At 40.6% G+C, this 22,538-nt stretch overlaps 3 protein-coding genes across 3 annotated transcripts in view; 2 read left to right on the top strand and 1 right to left on the bottom strand.

Moving 5' to 3' along the window:
* Window positions 1-22,538, top strand: part of LOC126565385 (dual specificity protein phosphatase 3) — a 471,876-nt gene that overhangs the window by 109,511 nt on the left and 339,827 nt on the right. The gene's annotated exons all lie outside the window — the stretch shown is intronic.
* Window positions 1-22,538, bottom strand: part of LOC126563978 (dual specificity tyrosine-phosphorylation-regulated kinase mbk-2-like) — a 114,049-nt gene that overhangs the window by 50,352 nt on the left and 41,159 nt on the right. The gene's annotated exons all lie outside the window — the stretch shown is intronic.
* LOC126563889 (transcription factor hamlet) overlaps window positions 11,007-22,538 on the top strand; it is a 90,606-nt gene continuing 79,074 nt past the window's right edge. The window contains exon 1 of the mRNA XM_050220676.1: window positions 11,007-11,055. Within this exon, the coding sequence (XP_050076633.1) occupies window positions 11,019-11,055 (37 nt within the window). The 5' untranslated portion in view covers window positions 11,007-11,018. The remainder of the gene's footprint in view (window positions 11,056-22,538) is intronic.

Here is a 22,538-nt window from a genome sequence, read left to right as displayed (position 1 = left end):
TTGTTTGATAAATTTTCCCTAACGGTTGTCACGTGCCGCCACTCGGTGTATTATTGCTCAGCCACAAACTGTCCTTATTTCCTTCGAGTCCAGTGCTACCCGACGTGAACATTTTCCAGCCCGGAGAAGTTCATTAGACGAACGTTGGAAATAAAATCAGAGGAACAATCGGATAGCTCGATGCCGGGAGAAGAGTCCTAGACAAGTCACTTGAGGATGCTGTCGAGGGTTGTCGATTAGTGGTCTAAGCTCTTTATCCAATTGTGCAGGTTGGAGGAGTAGAACAACAGATTTTTCGCACACATCTCAACCACCCGGCCACCAGTTGTGGATGCCCACTTTGCTTAAACATAAAATGAGCAATAATAGGCCGATTTCGTACGCAAAACGGTTGCATGTGATGCCTCTTGAGTTAAGCGGGGTTTGTATGCTCTTTTTTCTTTTTGGAAGGGAAATTCTGAGTGTTTGCCGTCGCTCAGCGTGTGTTCGATTGTGATCGTAGCTGGTGTTATCTAGAGCTAGGTTAAAAATCGTGGTTTAATTGGTTCTGCTTCTACCAACAACGCATTGTGCGACATTTTTGTTGGCCTTCCCCATACGATGTCTCCTATTATTCACGGTATGTGCCGTTCCACCTCGTCTGTCGTTTTAACATACAAGAGCTTGAACAAAATGGTCGAGTTGTAGCTTAACTGAATTAAAACTTATCAAACACTTAAGAGAACGTCGACTTACCAAAAGTAAACAACAAAAAGCTCTAAATGACAACACGAATCTACAAATCTGATAACTCAATATCATTATCATATACCTCCTCACTCTCGATGGCCCTTATAAATCGTTTACGAAGTCCTAAGGCCATCAAAACCGAACCCGAAAAAACTTTGTCACGCAATTCATTTTCTTTTTCATCTTTCTCTCTCTCTCTCGCTCGTTTTTGTGGTTTTGGAACTTTACTTTTTTCTTGGAGTGTTGTGTTTTTATGAAAGTTTTTGCAATGAATATTCATTTTGCATTCATCATGAAGCGCATTAAATCTGGCCAGCTTAATGGTGCTTGTGTATCGAAAATTGTTCAGGATTTGATTACAAACTTCCCCCCGTTGGTTGGTTATATTTTTAGAAGACTTCAACCCGATCGTTTCCGGTCGGTTAAGAGGACCCTTTTTCTCTCTCTTGTAGCGTTGGAATTTTCGCACGTACCATTAAAAAGGTAAATTAGCGTTACCCTATCTTGGTGTGTAGTAGTATGGTTGATATCTGGCTGATCGCAGGTGATTTCGCGGTACCTTGCTGGATGGATACTCACACAAATCCTTCTCCCACGAGTAAAATAAACCTCCACGAATAACCTGACCGATTGACGTTAAAAGTTAATTTATTCTAATTTTGCGATCACATTTTCCACACAAGCACACACATATATATTGCGCTGGCTCATGCTTGTGGCGAGTCCTTCTGAGCGCGGGATTTCCATTTTAATACGTTTCCATATTCATCGCCACGCAATTCGATAGCGAAATATTTCATGCTTATCTTTCGTTCTCCGTTCTCTTGGAGGACTGGGTAGCGCTTTTGGCCCGATTGCGTTTTATATGCATAGAAACTGGAGCGAATCGTTTTGATGGGTTTACATTTACATTATTTGGCACTTTTATATTGGTAGTGTAACGTGATTCGCAAATGTGTTATCAAAACTAAAAATGGTTCCTTTTTGTTTTAGAAGGAAACACAAGACCTCAGTAGTAAATTTTAGCTTCCAAATCCTAGTAATTTACAGGTGTGTGTGGTGTCTTTCGTTTCACAGTCAAGAGTTCACACGACTTCACAGGATTCAAGGGTCCGGAGGAGGAAAAACTACCTTTGGGATGATTTACGCCAAAAGTCAATTAAGCACACTTTGGAATGTATCTCCAGGGTCTCTACCAAGTCCAGCTTGTAGTCCACCCTTTTGACGCCATGATAATGAATTTTTCTTTCCCTTTTATAGTCGTTCTATTCGTCCATATTGGTTCCGTTTTCCAGACATGGGCTGGGATGGACTTTCTGATTAGAGGGTTAGGATAAGATTGGACAGGATTCTCATCACCATAAGTATTGCTTTCGATGCTTTGAAAGCCCGTTAACCAACAGGTTAACCTTTGCTTTCTCTCTTTCTCTCTTAAGCTAAAAGCTTACTCAACTATCCACATTACGAAGTTGACTAGAGGCTACTAAGGCGCTAGTGGTATATTCGTGCAAACTATCAGTATGTAGGTGAAGAAACGAATGGACTTCCTTGATGCGGAATGAGTATAATTTATTGTTACAGCTAATGAAAAGTAGCAATTAATTTTTGGTTCGGTGAATGGTTCGGCAAGCGACCGACCCGGCGAGCTTCCATTATTGTGATAGAAACAATCTGCTATTATTTATGGTTTTTATGGCAAAGCCGGTGGTAAATATTTATAGTTTATAGCAAACATGAGATCAGTTTTCAATAGAAAGTAACCAACTGGTGGAGATGTTCTTAAGTTCTCAGAGTAAATCTCTTGTTCGTATCGTTAATATTAAATTCCCAAAACAACCACTGACGTCAGGTTCATGCTAAGGAACTCTCACTTGCTTCTATTTATAATCATTGCTTTACTTCGCGTTATTGTTTACTACGCTGGCGTGTCATACTAGGCAGGATCCCTATTCGTGGAGGAATGCATCTGTGAATTCAGGGAACCTTGAAGCTAACCAAATTTTGACGTTTCAGGGGCACATCTGTAGTGGTATATGTTATGAAGGAGTTAAAGACAGAGCGTAGTAATATTTATCTAAGTAAATATTGATACTACAGATGATTAAATTCGCGATTTTAACTAGAGAAGGATTTAATAAAATGTAATGTTTTTTTAATGTGTTTTGAGCTGATTTTTTTATGACTGACTATCCAACTATGTGGTATCGACAAGTCTTGTAAGTCGCCATTCGATGGTCGATGTGACCTAAATGGTCATTTTGCCAAGAATAAGAGAAGAATCTTCCAATGATCTTTATAATAGACGATATCAAGTCTGTTTATGAGTTTTGCATGTTTGTAAAGTATGCAAAATATATAAAATTCTTTAGGATTTTGATACCAGAATTTCCCAGAAAGCTGGAATTTAAAAATAAAAAATTATCAACAACACATGTTGGAAAATTTCCGTAAGGATCGTTTCAAATCAAGTTAGCCCAATGATCTCTTCAATCTTAGATTTTCGTATAGTTATGCTCTGCACTGTAAAATATATAGCTAATGCTTTTTTCCCTTTTGCATTTTAGATCGATCGACTTCTAATAAAATCAGCTGATGATGGATAGCTCTTGCCCTCAGCTATCCAACAACATTCCTGCAGCAAAATTGCCTGCCCATCCCTTGTTTCGTCCCCTATTGCTGCGATGCCTTGACCGACCAGGAATCGTGCTTTTCTAGCCGATAGGGAAAAACAAAACAATTCCGTTCCAACCCAACACACTTTCCTCCACTGGACATTTGAAAGTGGAGTTTTCTTTCCTCTTTTTTCTGTAAATTGACCTTGACATAGTGAAAACTGATCGTGTGATTGAGTGAGGAAAAATCGAGACATTGCGCAGAAGGGCGTACTTTTGGGTTGTAATTTTAATATGATCATTTTAAGGCTCTATTCCTTCACTCCATATTTTCTTGATGTACGAAATGATGGCCAACAAAGTAATAACTTTTAGTAAAACATATCACGCCACACATTACCTTGGATGCGTGATACAATGTGTGTCAGAACCGTGAAAATTTCCACTTTAATTGTGGTTTTCCATGGCTCGCAATTGCAACTTCTTTAAACGCATAAGATATGCAAATTATTAAAACACACATCTACACACGGTGGGAGGGCGCCTGGTAAAGCTAGGGCTTTGCGATTTGTCGCCACACGCAACCAATTTGACGAGGAAGAAGAAATTGTAGCAGAAACGAATACGACTCGTGCAAAAAAAAAAAAAAATCTCAGGCTCAGTAAATATCGGTACGGCACGGTATTTGCGCCTGGACTGACAAATCACATCAATTCCCTTCGGTAAGCTCAGTGAAGCCTTGTGGAGCCCAAGACTTTATCTTAACGAGAAGGCATAAAGAACGGCAAATTTGGCTTATGCACATCAGTTTGTGGTGACTTGCCGGTTGTGGGGTATCCTGGTATCGATGTAGCACGTGATATTTTATGGCAGAGCACCGGCGACTTTGACATGTCCGTGACCGTGTGGTGGACCGTATCCGGCCGAGAGATTAAGGCTAGCGTAAGGCCTGATGTTGTCCTTGAGAGACGCTTATGTTTTTCATAACGAAAGCATGAAACAAGACTTAGACACGATTTGCTTATCGGACTATAAAAATAGCTTCTCAGGACTCAAAATTTTGTTCGTTTATGTATTTTTATGTAAAATAAATTCCTTTTTTTAAATAAATTGCTGGAAACCCTTGGAGTCTACTTGTAAATTATATAACTTACCAAAAATTTTCTTGATGTGAACCTCATACAAACACACACACACACTTATCGAAGCGAAAGTGAAACCGGTGGATGAATTTAAATTTTCACCTGCCTTCACCTACGAACCGCACACAACTTTTTCATCAATTTTCCCACTGCGAACCCCGCTAGGCGAGTATGGGCTCGTTCGCCATTTTCACGCGGAAGTACTTGTTGCCTCGCAAACCGGTAGTGGTCCGCATTAGCGCCGGCATAAATTCCTTCACCGTTTTCCTTCGCTTCGCTTTTCCGCACCAGACGACCGTGGTAGTAGTTGTAGTTTTTGTTTTGTCCCCGCAAGACGAAATACGGCGCAACGAAAAAAAGGGATGGAACAAAAAAAAAAACGGCGACTCGGGAAAACCAAACACATTTGTTCCCGTGCTTTGTGACGGTGTATTGTGTACAGAAGGTGTATTGATTTTTGAAATTTATCGATTTATGCAGTTAAGGGCTAGGGCTTTTTTTTAGTACACCCAGTGGTCACCGGGATCGGTGGAAAAATCTGGGGAAAATCTGTGGTTAAAGTAAAGGTTATGTGACGCTTTAAGGAAGCGGCAAGAGCAATGACTTTAAGAAGGGATTTTAATTTGTGTTAAAAGGATTAACACGGGATTGAGGAATTGTGGATGAAGCAAAAACCATTTATGATTGATGGTTTTCCATTTTGCACAATTTTCATATAGTTCTTCGGGTGAATTTCCCAATCAAAAATTATTCGGAAAGTTTTAGGTTGTTATCTTTTAAAATTTTATGTAATTTTAATATTGTAAGAAAAGCAAAAATAAAATAAAACTTTCTACGCTCTCTCTTAACTGCTTCATTTCTGTCCTCCACTGTGCATAGTGCACGGCGTGCGTGGAGAAAAAAGTGGGCGGTGCTATGCTGCCGGTTTCAAAGAAAAAAAGGCAGCAAAGAGAAGTTATAGAGGAGAGAGAGCGAATTTTATTTGCTCTCTCAGTGCACAATGGATGTGCGATAAGAACCAAAGCTGTACTTTTTTTGTACTTAACTACTAACAGGTTGGAAAAAAAGCACAAACAAATGTATGTAAAGCCATAAAGAGATGTACAGTATCATATGAAAATTCCTTTTTCCACTCGAATAATATAATACAATTGATTTTATTTTTGTATTCAAATACTAAGAACCATACCATAGAACGATGTAAATAAAATAAGAAACTTTGATTCTCCCATGTATATGTTTTTGCCTCCTAGCTATCAGACTCACCGCACGGCTATTAATAATCGACAGCAACATTTATCGATCAAGGTCGAAATTAATAACAGTGCCTTTTTCTTTCTACTTCTCCCCACAAAATAAAACAAAAAACAAAACTTCACTCCCTCCAACGGTTCAAGGGTTCGATTATTTCGGATGTGAAGGTGGAACTGCAGTGGTATTCATCTCCTTACTTCATTGCTTTCACTTGGCTTAGCTTGGCCGTGCTAATACAGGAAATCAATATGCAAAAACGCAACACAACTCACACAGACAAACCAAGCTTCAGGTGAAAGTGAGAAAATAATAAACAACGCAAAGGAATCGAAATCCGTGTAGAAAACAGAAACCGTACGACGATGGTGGTCGTCGATGGACGTCATGATCGATGGGAAAATTTGGAAAAGCATTGGATTTGTTCGATAAAATTTGTGTGTGTGTGTGTGTGTGTGTGTGTGTGTTTCTTCTTCAGATGGAAACAAATGGACACGCACAAACTGGCGGTGGATTGATTTTGTAGTAGATTTTGAAGGGCGATTATGATAATGTTTTCTTATTGATGATAGATAGTAGTTTGTATCAAATTATGACAAAACATTTTCACATGATATCGCGGGACATTATTTCTTTACTTTTTTACAATCAATTATGACGGTACAATGCTGATATAAACAGTAGTTAAATAATAAATAATTATGCAATTGTAACATATCTAGTCCGATGGAAGAGGTGACAACTGTGCAGGGCATCATAAAGCAGGGCCAGGGTTCTAATCCCATCCGGACAGTCAGCGAGATAGAGAGAACGAGAGAGAGATAGAAAGAGAGAGAGAGAGATAGAGAGAGAGAAAGAGTAAATGACAGGGTAACAGTATCAATTGATTTAAGAATGAATTGAAGGTAATGTTTTCAGATGATATCAAAATTGCAACAGACAATGAACAACACTTAAGCAGCGTTCAGAAACAAACTTAATATTTTTTCTATTACTGTTATTGAACTCCGTTGTATGAAGATATTTGTCAAACGAGAAATAAAATTGATAAAGTTTAAAATTGTTGATATGTTTTACGTACTTTCTAACTATCCTGAAGCTGCTATACTGACTGTACTGAAATTACCTGGTGCCATTGTGCTAACAGCCGACATAAATCTCATAAATTTATTTAGAAATCAACTGTTGCTATTGCGCTATTTACAGTCACTGTTGCTGAGTACATTATTATATTTTTATGTTGTCTAGTTGTTGAATAAATAAAGTGTAAAGTGAATATATTTATATGATTTGACATACATAGCGGTATAGGATGAATAAAATCATAAATTTTCCTGAAAACATTTCATTTTTTCAATTATATATTTGTAGTTCAATGACAAACACGACGTTTTTCCATCCTTTTGTTACGTTCAATGTTGCGTTCAAAAACCACGGACCATAATGCTTAATCAAACTGTGAAAAATGATCATGCGATAATTCATTGCAATCGCTCATCGACACCGCAACAAATTGCGTACTGTATTCCCTCGCAAGAGGATGCGATTTTTCACAAACCATTGGCTCATTTGACTTCGCATTTCCACAATGACCGCACATTGACTATTCAACTGAAATTGCTCTTTTCATGCATAAAACACATCACTCGGTGACACGGCCATACCCGGGCAATGGTTGGAAACATTTTTGTTGGTTTTATTTAATTCTGCAGGTATTTTTCTTTTTGTTATATTCACTGGTTGGTCGATAATTCGAATCATCCACCCGTAAGCAGCTCATTAAAAGCGTTACTCATTTTCCACGGTAAGATGGGTTTGAATTTCGCTTTTTTTTGCTACTTTTAGCTGGCAGAATTCTGGTGCAGCTTTCTTGGAGTCGCGTAAATCGTGCCTCGTTTCGGTCATGGCTCGATTAGCTCGAAGGTAGATGGCTTAGTTTATGATACTATATGCTAATTTTTTCTCTCTCACTCACCAGCACCGATACTGTTCTGCTTGCTGTCTGCTTTTTCACTCTAAATTGTTTACATTCCATCAGTGAAACAATCCTCACCATTTCCCCACAAAAGAAGCAGTTGAACCGAACATTCCATTCCAAATCCACTTGCTCATAAATGTCAAATTATGTCGGTGACCAAAAAAAGGGTCGAGGAAAAGTTGGAAACAAGAAGGGGTGCTACTCTTGGCTGGTGAAAAATAGAAAGTGTTTCTAGACAAGAGACTCACAGCTAGAAAGAAACGGGGATCTAAATTTTGTGACAAACAACGGCGCTTTGGAAATGGATAGAGAGCTTCAGGACAGGTGTGACTGTGTGTGTATGTGTGTGCGTGTATGGAAAAAAGCTCATTTGCAACGGTCAAGCAAAAAGGCCAGCTCGGGGAAATCTTGATTTTCACGACTCGCAAACGGTCGTCAGGTATTTAAGGGCAACTTTTCATTACGCTTTATGGTGACGCTAGAAGAAAGAAACGACAATAAAAAGGAAAAGAAGCACCATCAACAGGATTGGATGACTTTCTTTTGGGGGTTGTTTTAGGTGTAAGCGTTTGCGTGATGCTTTCGTGTTTGTGATGCTTTCATTCCGTCACCAATTTCCTTAGGATTGAAGATCAAATTAAGTGGTTTTATTTTTCTTCTTGGCGGTGGATTGAGTCAGCTACCAATCGTATTTGTTTTCAAATATTCGACGTCCTCGAATGGGAAGGAAACAAAAAAGCGAAGAAACATTGAGATCATTAATGCGATGACCGGATTTATGCGATACCTGGTTCAAGAGTAAAAGGAGGGGTCACGTCATGTCGGTATCCTGCTTGTTTTATAGATCCGGCCAGCGTCGTCCATTATCGCGATGATTGTGACTGAATAGGTGTGCGTTCATATACAAACAACCTCCAATGGATTAAAGGAAACGAATACCAAATTGGTCGAAAGTTTTTTTTTATAAAAAACATACAGTTTCAAATAATTATTTAATGTATATTTTTAGCGAGAGATAATGAAGTAACTAATTAGCAGGATTCTAGCATTATAACTTTCAATTGAAGAATTTAATTTGAGTGTTAAAAATGATTATTTTTATAAACTACCAGGCGTCTCCATTGGACATTAAGTTTTTAGTAAAAGCTACCAGGCGTCTCCATTAAATTTGAAGTTTTTATAATTACATAGATACATGATGCACAAGTTAAATCAAATAAATTTGAAATAAATGATAAATTTGGCAATTAAAGTTCAATCTATTGACACACAAAACAGGAAAAAACCACTTCCTTCACGTTAAAATTAACTATTCGATCACACCTTCGGCAGAATTTTATCTCACAATCTCACAGCTGAGTGGTGCCAAAAATAGCTCCAGCGAAAGCGAATAGTGCAACGTACGTGCCGTTGTACTAGTACTTTGCTTGTTTTCCCCAGTAACAACAATAACCACAAGCGCTAGCGCTAAAGTCATACGTCGGCCAAGGCCTCCGCCAAGTCTGATACAGGTTCCGCTTCGCTCGTGTAAGTCTCGCACACATGTGCATCACATGGTTGCGATGGGTACACTCAGGCGTCTTCATCCTGCTAGAGAGTGGTGAAGAACAATGAACAAAGTTCGAAAAAAAAAAAAAAACTATTGCTTCCTTCAGCATTTCCCCACTCGATGAAGCTTCTACTTCCCGTGGTGTTTATAGTGGTGTTAGATAGTTTTACTTAGGAATTGAATAATGAGTTGATAATTTATTAGTTCCGAATGTAAAAAAAGATCAAATTTATCATATCAATTTTCAACAACTTTCCTTTATTGAGTTTTTCCATAAATATCTTCCTCTATTCTAAAAATCTTCTTAGCCAAAAAGAGCGACAAAGACGACGTAATTATGAAGAATTGAATGAACCCAAGAGAATCCTTTCCCCAGCAGAAAAGAGATGGAGAAACAGAGAAAGAGAATGCCACAATGTTTGCCGCGAGCGAAGTAAGATAGTTTGCCTTTCCACCCATCGCCCAAGTACAAGGCTAGAGAAAACTGGAAACAAAATAAGTTTTTCCGAAATTTTCCGAAGCTACTACAAGAAAGTGATGGTGGGATAGCAAAGGTTTTTTCTAGCGAAAAAAGACACCGCCAAACCAAAGCACAGTTGGGTTGAAAAATCAAAAATTTTGAATCATCCATTTCGTACTGTTGTTAAACTGTTGTCTGTGTGTGTAGGATTTTTTGTTGCTTTTAATCCGTTTACTTTATTCCTACACTATCGGCACGCTCATCGGGTGGGCCACCCGACTTGAACAACACACAGCCAAACATGCGGACCTCCGACGAGCAGAAAAGAAGAAGGAAAAAAAACTACAACGGGCAAACACTCCACGGTCCGGGTGAATCGAGTCGGACGATCAGTCGTTGCGAATACTCGCCACCAGTAGCAGCAGTGGCAGCAGCAGCAGTAACTGTTTGCACGCCGAGAGACCGAGTGTCGTTGTCCCTTCCGAACTATCGCATCCAGCACACTCCCCCTTTTTTATCCACACGCACACACACACACACACACACATATACCCAAAGTGAGCCGCCGGGTTTACTTCCCACGTGGGTTGAGGTAGTATGGTGAGTGTTTTTCACTGATTTTTTGTGTTACCCGTATTCATTCACACCAAAGGCCGGGGAGGGAGGTTTAGTCGCGAGCCGTCGTGTTATGCCTTGGCTCCATAGTTCACGGCACCGGGACAGTAGTAAACGATCCATCCACCGGACAAGGAGCACCAGCGTACTAGAGAAGCAATCTACCCGTAGTTTGTGAGTGCGTCGAAAAGGGGAAAACAATTGTGCGTTCGCGAAATCATTTTTAATTAGCAGTTTTGGGTCTGTTTTTTCGGGACGTTTGTGAAGTGTAAGTTTGAGTTTGATACATTCGAAGTGTGAGTGAAGAGGGAGAAAACCATGATCTGCTGTTTAGATGGTGTCCTAGAGTGAAAGAGAGAAAAATAATTCTTATTCACTAAAAATAAATCACAGTCGACATAGAAGAAAAAGAACATTACAATAGTGGTCCAGAAATTTTGCAGATTTTTTTTACATATTTAGAAATCTTAGTGACATTTGGTCGGTCACATTTTATAGCCCAAAATGCTTGCATTTTGGTGGGTAAAAGGTTTGAAAATTTGAGCAATGGTAGATCTCTAGTGATCTCTAACCAAAGTGAATATCTCGTGATGACGTGCGCCTTCCTAAAGTGACATTACCAAGAAAGCAAATCAACTACAAAACCAAAGAAATACACTACATCGTACAGCTGTGCGTCAGGATGCGGTCCAAGTCAGTCGCTCGGCGATTTGCTCAAGGTAAGTGATACGATCGAATATCCGGGGAGAAAAACTAACGCGCATTGACATAAGCAATGCGTTCGGATAGCGAATAACGGGCTTAAATTAAGAATCGAGTTTGTGAGCTTAGAGTTTGCTGTTGCTTAGCGTTGCTTATCACGCTAAGCGATAAGTGTGTGATGGAGAAATGTTGTTCTCTGCTCTAGTTTTGAAGCCATTTGTTTATGTTTTCGTGAATTACACGCTGATGAATAATGTTTTCAAATAGACGTTTGCTCTATTTCCATGCCTTAAGCGTTCCGACAATTGCGGTGACATTATATGGGTGGTCCTATTATCAGAATTTCTAAGAAAAATAATAAAAATACAATTAATTTCTTGTCGAAAAAAAAAACATCGACTTTGGCTCAGAATATTGCACTACTTCATCTGCTAAAACAAGGGCACTTTCTTTTCCATGTTCACTTCAAACACGATCAATACCATTATGCTGTCCGAAATGACGCCTGTCTTGCTGTCTTTATGGCTAAAACTACGGTAAGACACACGTAAAAAGAAAAGCAACAAAAGCACAACCAAACTACACGAACACCGGATGCGGACAGTCGATTAGAAGTGTCCTGTCGCATGTCCGCATGTGCCAAATGGCCCACCGCAGCGCTCGCTAGAGCCGGACCATTGGTGTGGTCCCATTGTCATATCACTAAACCACCCTCCCGCCCCATACCACCTGCTGGCCCAAATGACAATGCGCTCAGCAGTACGAAAAAGCGACCAATCACCGCTCCGCTCAAGTGTTTTAGTTGCTACCGCTTCAACAAAAGCTGTAGTAGCTTCCAGACATCAACATCAACGACGTTGTCCACGGCGACTACGGCGACGACGGCGACCGATGATGGTAATGGATGTGACACAGAAAAAAGGGACATTCGCATAGCAGCGAAATCGCTTAACTCACCCCTCCTCGCTAGTGAGTCCTCGTAGCTGTCCGGTTTCATTACCCGTGGTTCACTACGTCTTCTTGGAAATGGGTTTTTTTTTTTGGGATATGATAAGAAGTACCCGGGAAGTCACGAAAGACGCAATCACTGCGCTAATGGAACATCGGCACCGCGGGAGGGTGTTCCGAAAGGTGGAGATCTCGTATCTAGATAACAATTGACAAGTGAAATAAGTTAATATTCTTACATGCTTAAAGGGAACACAAGTTGTGAGAAAGGGGACGTTACCTCGAAGGACATGACATGCAATCATATCATACTTGCTCACGCGCACAACCACAACACGAGAGGGAATGGAAGAGTTTCGTTAGCTAGTCTTGCTTCTCTTTTTTTTCGGTGGTAGTTGAAATCGGAAACACATGGAAGTTGGGGGGGGGGGGGGGCGGACGGACTTCCGTTCTAAGGGTTCACCTGGATCGTGTGTGGATCGTCAGCGAGTTATGGTGCGGTTGTCATAATTTTCATAAGAGACCTGCCGAGCGTCCTTAAGTTAACGGGCTGCGAGGGTTCGACGTTCTCCTTAATGGGGTACGATAAATATTTTTACTGTTTTATGTGTCTCGAGTCACGAGAGTGTCGATAAGTCATGGAATCAATGAGGTCCGTAAGTCTTTAAGGTGCGTTGGAAGTTGTGTTTCAAAAATAATAGTTTTCATAGTACGTCTGGACTTTGAAAATTGCCTCTTGTTACAGAAGTGTCTATGAGGTCATCAAGTCTTTAAGAAATTGAGAAGAGTCCTAGAAGCAAAATAGCTTGACTGATTGATAAAATTGTAAAACTCAGTGCAACTAGTCATGTTTACATCTTGAAGAAACTTTGAACTGTCTCCAGTATTTTGACAGACAGATAGTATTCAACTACAGTGGAAGTCATGACAGTAAATCTTGACATGAACATACTACTCACAAACCTATCCGCTAGTCACACCTCCAGTACCACTGAAGACCTTCTAAAAGTGAGCAATAATTATTACACTGCATCGTTATCGACGTTGTTTAGCTCGCGCAAAGACTAATGGACGGTAGTCAGACGCCCCCAATAAAATGGGCGCCATCGTTAATACCGGTGCCAGTTCTCCAGTGTCTATGTCCCGATGTCCTGAATTCGGTGCAATCCGAGGTCCGAGGTGCTTCCAAATCACAGCCTGCACAGGACAGTCGTAGTGGCAAGTCGTGAAGGCAAGTTGGACAGTAGCCGGGAATTTTTATGGGCCCATTTAGGCCCATTCCAATCGTGTTTCTCAACGTCTCACCACCCCCGTTCCTGTCACTTGAAGAAGTTACTGTTATTGCGCCGACATGCCGATGTGTCCGATCGTGGAGCTGGAGGAAGGTTTCGTTTTCTTTTTCACTTTTCTTATCGTATCAGTCACTTCCCCGAACACAGAATGGGGCAGAAGGGAAAAGACAGCGTCGTTAATAAACTACGGCGTATAACGTCACATGCATCTTGGTGCTTTGGTGGAAATAAAAATGACCCCAAGTCTTGACGGGGTATGTCCTTGGCCGGGGACCGGTACCGGTGGCGATGAGAGATAATAAAGGCACGGCAAAGGAAGGAAGGTAAACCGGATGTCAGGTTTTCTTTTTTTGATGGGTTATAGGCTCGGGTGACTAGACCTTCGGTCGCTCCGCTCCGCACAGTGGACAGTCGATAGGATTCCTGGTTTGTCCCCCTTGTTAAGTACCTTTTTATGGTAAACCGTCCGAGGCCTTGTCTTCCCACCTTCTGTATCCCTTTCCTTATCCTTTTTGCCGGACAAAAAGGACAACCAATAGGAACCAATTGTTTTAATTTATCATTTGGAGTTTTCGGTTCGGTTACTTGTCGCAATCGTCGTCATCGTTAGGACCCCTGGCAGACATTCAGGCGCGTAGCACCCTCCTCATCATAAACGGGAAGTACCGCCCGAAATGTTCATCGTAGCTCTCTCTTTTGTGTCATAAAATTTATGATTACATAAAAACGATCGCGTTCCTAAAGCGTGGAGACGGGATTTCGTTGGACGAGGCTGGACATGAGGGTTTTCGCCCTCCCTTTCGCTATCAACTTACCATGTCCATGACAGCAAGTGCATGACGTTGTGGGTGTGTGTCGTTGAGTGTGAATATTGGTCCGTTTTATGATGATGGCCCGGTGGCCTGATCTTGGCTCCCCGCCAAGGGTGGGAATTGTCCTGTCAACTGTCACACAGGAGGGTCAACATAACACGAACCTAACGCTTGATTTGGTGCGGCGAGGCACATGGAGTGTCCTTTTACTGCCATTTCTTTATTGCTCGCTGCGTACATTAGAAACACACTCCCGCGCACAGGGAGTCACACTGTCTTACCCTGTTGTGCACGGGGCGCACATCAATCTTCGGGCGGCTTTGAGGGTTAGCAGAAGGAATCGTTTCGTGTCCGTGAGCGCACGGATTGCTTCTTCTTCTTGTGCGTAGCAACACGCAATAAGGTAACGGGAGGAAGCGAAAGGAGATCCGGTTTTCGGGTCGGTTTCCCACCCCGAGCTATCCCAGAGTGGCCGCCTTTCTTGTCAGAAGCGCAAGCATTAATTGGCGAAAAAGGTTTGGGGATGGCGAGCAGATCGCCCGGGTGTAGATAAAAACTTTATTTATGACTTTGATTACACGATATTGAAATGTAGCGAGTTTATGTGTGCGGTGAACCCTGTGAATTTCTAATGCCTTCATCTTTTTATGAAGAGGGGCGACGCGAGCCTCATTTAGGCCAACCCCAACGGTTACGCTGCTGTTTCGTGTCGGCTTGGTAGCTTTGGCGCAATCGGTAGAACGTCTTGAAGCGAACTGTCAACTTGACAGTTGGCGTAGCTGTCAAAGTTGTAAGTGAAGTTGTAGATTGCGTTAGTATTGCGCTAATGAGCAAAGCGATCGTTTGCGACGATATTGGCAATAAATTGAAATCGTGTAAAAATGTGTCCAGCTTTGTCCTTTATCTTTGATTTATTTATTACTCAGCAGTGCGCTTATGTTCTCCGTTAGCTCTCCAAGTACTGGTGCACGTGTTAACCTTGAGTAGCATTTTGTTCTGCCCACAGGCAAAACCGAATGATCATGAACAATACTCGTGCTACATATGGAAGTGTTTTTTGCTGTGCAGTTGCCAGTAGTACATCATCATCTTCGCCGGTGTCGATCGTGTCAGTGAGTGATGACTATTTTTAGCCTCCAAGATTTATGAGTAGGTGATCGTAAAAGGTACACTTTTTCGCGGTCACTAATAACGCATTAGCTGGTGGTTGAAAAAACGTTGATGCAGACACGTGTTTCAATAGTTGCGAATGCACCAAAAATACTACATCAAACCGATCTCGGCGTGTCTGTGTCTGGTGCGAGCGAATTTAAGTAAGCTTCTTTCTTTACGCCCAAACAGAAGAGCGATACGAGCTGCACCGACAATGATCAACGTTGTGTGTGCAATTACGTCATTTTCCTTGTGATAAAAATAATAAAACGACAATCGTCAAATAAACATTTCAACTGCAACTGTTGCTAGAACAAATCGGTTTCTATAGATGTGTTTTTTGTTGTTGTGCATTACTTTAATTTAAACCGAGCAAGTAAGCAATCCTTTGCTCTGAATAATGAAGGAGAACCGCTAATGGGTTGCTGGTAGTGCTTTGCACATGCTGTGGCCACATTGAAAACGTTTTACGTTGTATTTTTTGCTGGCAAAATGGTTCACGATACTTTGGAGTAACGTGATCCTATAGAAATAGATGAAAAAACACTAAGTGTGTCGTTTTAAAATTCAAATTTTGGCTACAATTGTCGTTATATTTGCAGATCTTATTTCAATTCCCGGTTGTGACACAGTAGCAGAAGCATTTGCTGACCAGTGTAAAAATAGAGGAACTTTTCTCTCATTCGCTTGTAATGGCAATAAGGTTTTATGTGGAACAGTGGAATATTTAATTCGGTACCGAAAAATTTTGCCATCTGAAGTGGTGTATGGTGCCACGCCACGTAACGAGTGGCGAGTAGTTTTCTGATATTTGTGTTCACAGTTTTCTGCATCAGCAAAAAAAAAAGAAAGTTGTGCATTTTTATTGCATTAGTTTTGGCAATTTTTTTTTAGGGAAAGGAAGGTACTTTATAAATTCTTGGGAAACGGTATGTATTATAGTTATAAATTTTGTAAACTACGCTGTTTTTCCAGAAAGCAGGACCTATTTTGATTAGTTGTGGTAGAGTCGAGGTCCAATTTCGAAGGATAATTATTTTTGAGAGTGTATTTGATCCTGAATTTTATGTAGGAGAAGCCTTTATAATTTTCACATGCTAAATTTTTACATTCCTTGCAGTGTGAAATAAGTATCTCAGGTGATACAGATTCAGAGAAAAAAATCATTTTCAATGTCGTTGAGATCTAAAGTGGAGTAGTACTATGAGTTATTGTCAGTGAAGCTTTAAATTGCAAATGACAAAAAATATTTTTGTTTGGCGAAGAATAGGCGACATTTTCTTATCGAGAATACTATTGAAGGTTAGAGGGATCATTATTTGATGAAAATATCTACATTATTTACACTATAATTTAGCAGAACCTTCTAGAAAATAATTCTATCCCAAGGAAACTTATCAATACTTTACTATGGAGAAACCTGTCGTGATCATTTCACTGCGTTCAAGGGGCACAGGGTCGGGCAGGGGAAAATGACCGCTTGCATGTCATCATCATTATCATGCATACACGAACGAATGCATCTTGTACGTGGAAAGCTCGTCCTGCACGAAAACGGTCTTTACCCGCAGTCGTAGGAAAATTACTTATGGAAATCATATTTTTCCCAGCGCTCTGCTTGCCCACCGAGGAACACTCTTTCCTGTACGTGTTTATTGGGATGGCCACGAGCAAAATGCACAAAAAAGGGGGCTTTAGTGCACTGGAAGACAGCGAAGAAAATCAATAGACATTTAGCAGGCTGGCTTTTTACAAGACTGACCACCAACATCGTGATGCCATTTTCTGGACCGATGGGCGTCGCTGGTTGCGCACGACAAGACACGACACACATTTCCTGGTTTGGGGAGCTTTAGCACTCCACTGTATGGGTGTATGTGTGTAGTTTATCGTTCGTTATGCATATTTTCTCCGCTGCACGTAACGCACGGACCTGCAGTCATCAAATTGCATAAACACGAAATGATACTTGGCTCGAGCTTGGTCTCGGTGGTTATGACCTTTTTACAACCGTGTTGAACATTGTTTTCGAGTTTTCTTGTGTATAGGAGGAAAATAATCAACGAGGAAAGCAAAGTATTCGTGCGTTGTCGTTATGGCAGCCACACATACTCATAAGACAGTCCAAAGACATCCTGCACGACGAGGGCTGTGATTAGCATTAGGTCATTTGCACAGTACACCCAGGATGGAAGGATAGAGGGAAGGGCAAGCGAGTAAAGCCATCTTATCTTCATGGCTGAAAATTACTGCATCGCCAAGGACCTCTTCAAAACCCTTCCATTCGCATATCGCTTCCTTAATTCTTATTATCATCGTCACGCTTTTCCTGCTCCACGAAGGATGGACCCATGTGTGCATTGGTGCACTAGTGGTGCAGTTGGCGTGTCACGGTGAAGTATTCAATTCTTAGTCTTCATTATCATCATTAAAACCATCATCATCATCATCATAATCGTCATCGTTATTACTGTCAGGAAGGTTTTCACATTATCATTAAGAAGACGTTGGTGTCGTCTGGTCTGTGTTGAAGCAAGCGATCATTCCCCTAGGAGTGTTTGTTCATTAAAATTCTAGCAAAAAAAAAAAACGCAGAACGCGAATCATAATCATTAAAATAAATTGTTTTAACCCGGTTGGTTGATAAATGGATAGCGCGTTTAGGGTTGGGTGAAAAGAAGGCTCACTAATGCACTTGTCGTTTGCAGTGTTGTGGGTTTTTTTCGCGAAAATGGGTGCTCATCAGGATGAAGTGCTTTGTTAGTAAGTTCTTGAGGTGGTAAGCTTGGAACAGTAGGAAGTGCAGTAATGAGAACAGAGCTAGATGTTCTCTTCTATTTATTGAACTGTGCAAGAGTGATATTAGTGACAGTTATTGGGCTTTGCAGATTTCTTCGAAAAGTTTTCTAAACTGCACACAGTCGAGCAGCGGCTACGTTTATTTTCAACCCAGGACCTAAGGTTACAGAGGACTTCAAATGTACAGATTACCTTGGTTACATATCATTCCACTCGCAACCAGGATTTTATCCACTCGTTTGTCAGAGTTCGCCAACCCGCAGAGTTCTTCAGTCATCTCAGTCCCTTTGTAAAACCAATTAATTCTAACCATTCGTAAAACTGATCGTTGAGCAGTTCATCAAAGTTTCAAGAAATATTGCGGACGGATCATTTGCTGATAACAAACCTAGTGACTAAGACACATGATTTTCTAGGACGATTCGTCTGTAGCATTATCGCGTTGAATGCCGTTACTTCACTTCGATCACTTGTCTGGCTGGACTGTCATCGAGAGGCCATCATTAGTGACATAAAGTGCCTCAACAAATTATACACAGAATAATAGTGTCTTAACTCGTTTAATTCTATTAAAAACCAGAACAACTTTTTCATAGTTGCTATTTGACGTCGTGGATCAACATTCAGCTTTGTTAGAATTGTATGTTCTTTACTCAAGAATTTTTATACTCATAACCTACAAACATGCACACATACAAATCAATCGTACATAAAAGGGTTTTGGGTTTTATTTTTTTGTTCTTTAGAGAGCATATTTTTAAAGGCCGTGAAGGCATTTTTTCGTCGATTGATTTGAGCTGTAAGTTGTGCGCAGTTTGTCCGAGAAGTACCATTTTGTACTGAAGTACCTCATTCGCTACCCCTTTTTCTCCTTCAAAGCCATATAAGCCCGAGTGGGCATTCAGAAGTCCAGGGCCAATTTTTCGAAGGTACGCTCGAGAGGATAGCGAACACTTGAGAATGCGTCGTTTCTATCCTGTTGGCTGTAAGATGCCAGAATCTTGCACCACACCAAAAGCCAATGATGTGAGAAATTCTCTTGACAAATATATATGTATGTGTGTATAGCATGCAAACATGTGTGGTGGAATCGTTGTTTGCGATAAGCTTCCGGGCTTATTATGGCGATTATATGGGAAAACCCGTTGGACAGCTTTGATGGTTGATTGCATTGGTTGTGCAAGAGAAAGTCGTAGCTGGAAGTGGCTTTGGATGTGGAAAAGAGGTTTTGAAAAATGCATTCAAACAAAGAAGTTTCAAAAACTGCATAGGAGAAAGAATAATAGGAGTTGCTAAAGTTGTTCACGATGCAACCTCCTCACTGTTCATTGTATAATCTTCTAATTAAATACATAAATAAAACGTCATACCAGCACTACGTTTCTGCAAAAGTAAATAAGCGAAATCCAAATGCGTTTCTCTTTCTCTCTCGCCAATTGGTTGTAATAGAGATGGTGCCCAAACACTTGCATCGATTGTTTTAACGTGGAATCGTTTCCCAGCTAAAGTTTTGTTCGTTGTTGCTTTTTTATTTCTTTTCCGTTTGTTTCCTGTACTCTTTTCAAAACGATTGAAACTTTTTTTCACTGCCAGGAAGACCACACTTAAAAAGCAAGAAAACGAGAAAAAAACCGGCGAAATTGGTAAAATTCCCGATGAATTATTGATCTCCAAAAACGTCGGTCGCAAGTTGCGCATCGTGTCGCAAATGAGAAAACGAAAGAAAATGGGAAAAGATATTTCGCTGGCCGCTGGAACTGCTGAATTGAGTTGTATTTTCACATTGCAGAAAGAAAAAGAAAAAAAGAAGTAAAAAAGCGGATGCAAGGAAAATACATCACGAAAGAGAGCAATTTTCCGTCTTCAAGCGAGGTTTGATTTCTTTTCGTCCGTTTTTTCTTTACGTGCAACGCTTGGTGGAAAGTCCATTGAATTCACAAAAAAAAAAAAAAATAAAAGAGATATTAAAGAAAAATTGTGAAGAAGCAGCTGTTGTTTCAGACGAATGATATAAACGCTTTGAACATCGTGTGTGAAAATAGTCGGGAAAATTTTACAATTCGTTCCGAAATTTTCCTTGCCCGAACTCTCATAACTTTGCTGTAAAACTTTACTTAAGCTCAGAACGTCGCCCGTCTTCAATTAACTTTTTCCAGTTTTCCCGCGTTTTCCCTTCCCTTACACCAGAACCCACCCGTTAAAGGCAAACTAAAACCCTCACACCCTTCCGGAGGGCAATAATTATCAATTTTAATTATCAAAAGATTTTCACACACATAATTTGCGTCCCGTTTGTACCCAATCCACGGGAAATGGTTTCCCATCGTTTCGTTTCGTGGAAAATGCGAGTTTTCTTCCGCCGCTGCTGCTGGCCATAAAGATATGACAAGTGAATGGAAATAAAGCGTTTTTGCAGAGCTGTGACGTCTAGGAAACGGCTTGCAAGGACGTGCGTTTCGACGCTTTGCAGTCACACCTTCAAGGGCCTGCTGGATCCAGAGTGGAACGGAGCACACGGTTGGTTGGAGTAGTTTAGAGCAGCTGCTACATCCCTTCTTGCGATGTGAGGTTTCCCGTTCGCTTCCTGTACTAATTAAGCCCTAGCTTTCCACCCTGTACCAAGAATGATGCCGCACGCGTGCGAACGAACCGTTTCAGAACGCTGGCAAGAAAATTCGCCTTCGACGATGATGTCTGTTTGGGTGCCTGTTTGTGTCGATCGTGACCGGAATTGTAACCTGCTATGGGGCTGGGCGCGAAAGGCAAGCGAATATTCTTCATTTCGTTTAGCAAGAGCGAGCCAAATTCCACCATTTGTCTTAATTTCGGTAACCGTTTTGAAGAAGCTCTACCGGTACGGTCGCTGTGGTAAGGTGTATTGTTTTCGAGCAAAGAGGCGAGTGGGACATTTGTGCGAGAAAATTAATTTGTTTATTATTATTCATAAATTTTAGCGCGTGATTTTTAGCTTCCACGGTATTGGGCGAAGCAGCAGCAGCAGGAAAGTCTGCTGCTAGGGACTCTCGATGGCGTGCCACCAGGAGAGAAGAATGATCTTATTCTGGTCCTTCCAGACCTGGTGAAGATATTTACCATCGCTTTTTTCATCTGCAAGGTTTCCGCCAAGGTGGAGGCGCGACCCTCTTGTGTTGTTGTGGGTTTGGATTTATCAAGGGACCACTTCTATGGAACAGATTTGTAGCCTTTTATTCTGACGGTTATTGTTATTGGTAGGCATAATTCTTTCGATGGTAACGTTGAGTTTGATCGTTTGATTTGCGTTCGGTGCTGTTGGATTATATTGATGGCGGGTATTGTCTGGATAATTACCATTGAATGCTGAGCATGATAGATAAAGTTTTTAATTAAATTATTCTTTTTTAGAAGCACTACAGTACAACAAGAATTAAGAATTGAATTATCTTACTGAGCTTACAACATTTATTTAAAATAGAATTTTAATACATACATACATTATTTTATACATTTTTTATACATTATTTTAGCTAATTATGTTTTCCTCTTGCGTTAGACCGTGCTGTTCTTTTTGCAATTTTTCTTTCAAACAATAAGCATTAATTGAGCTTTCAAACTATATTCTTGTTCAATGTTTGATTGCAAAACTTACGATGAAAATGCTTTCCGTTGCTTGTTCCGGCTGAGACTATTTTTTAAATTTCCACTTTAATTAAAATTTATTTCATTTTAGAGATTAAATCAAAATCATAATACAAAAACATAGTTTTGTTTCTTTAGTAAAAAACCTCAGAATTTTTTAATTAACAACAAGTTATCAAATCTATTTCCTCACAACTCCTCTACTCAAACTCATTTGCTTACACTTCCAGTGTTGACACAAAAGTTAAATTGATTCTCGTGCCATCGATGAAAACTTCATTTCCCACATTTTTTATCGTGCTTGTGTACTGAGCGGTCTTTTCATCGCTTTTATGTATCCTCCTCGATTGAGTTACTTTTTATCTTCACCGTTTGTTCCGGCGTACTGTAAATAGAAGGTGGAAAATTGCTTCCCCCGTATCGCGACCACCCCATCGATAGACAATAAGGATCAACGCTCTTGTGCAGCCGGGGAAAAATAACGTAACCAACGTTTTACCCTCACTGTTATTGTATCACTTTGTAGCATTAAAGTACGATGATTATCTTCCCTGTATAGTCGTCGGTTAGGAAGAGGTGTAGTTGATGATACCTTCACTTCCGGCGACAATTGCTGTATTCCTTCCGGTGGTGCTGAATGATACCGGCGAGGGTGTTGAATGACATAATTGGTGTCTTTTGTAACGATTTCTGTTTGTTGTTTTTATGTGTCCAACAAACCCTCGCGCTTGAACCGTGCTCAATTAGGGAAGAGACTTTACTCCGGGGTAATTGAAAGTGTCCTTGTTTTATGGAAGGGTGGTTAATAGCAGTAAATTGCGTGGTCGTGTGTCATCTTTCCGGTGTGTTTATCATCGATTATCTGTAGTTAGGAATAGT

Source organism: Anopheles maculipalpis, chromosome 3RL, assembly GCF_943734695.1.
Source record: "Anopheles maculipalpis chromosome 3RL, idAnoMacuDA_375_x, whole genome shotgun sequence".
NCBI classification, from domain to species: Eukaryota; Metazoa; Arthropoda; class Insecta; order Diptera; family Culicidae; genus Anopheles; species Anopheles maculipalpis.
This window is presented reverse-complemented; position numbering and strand designations above follow the sequence as displayed.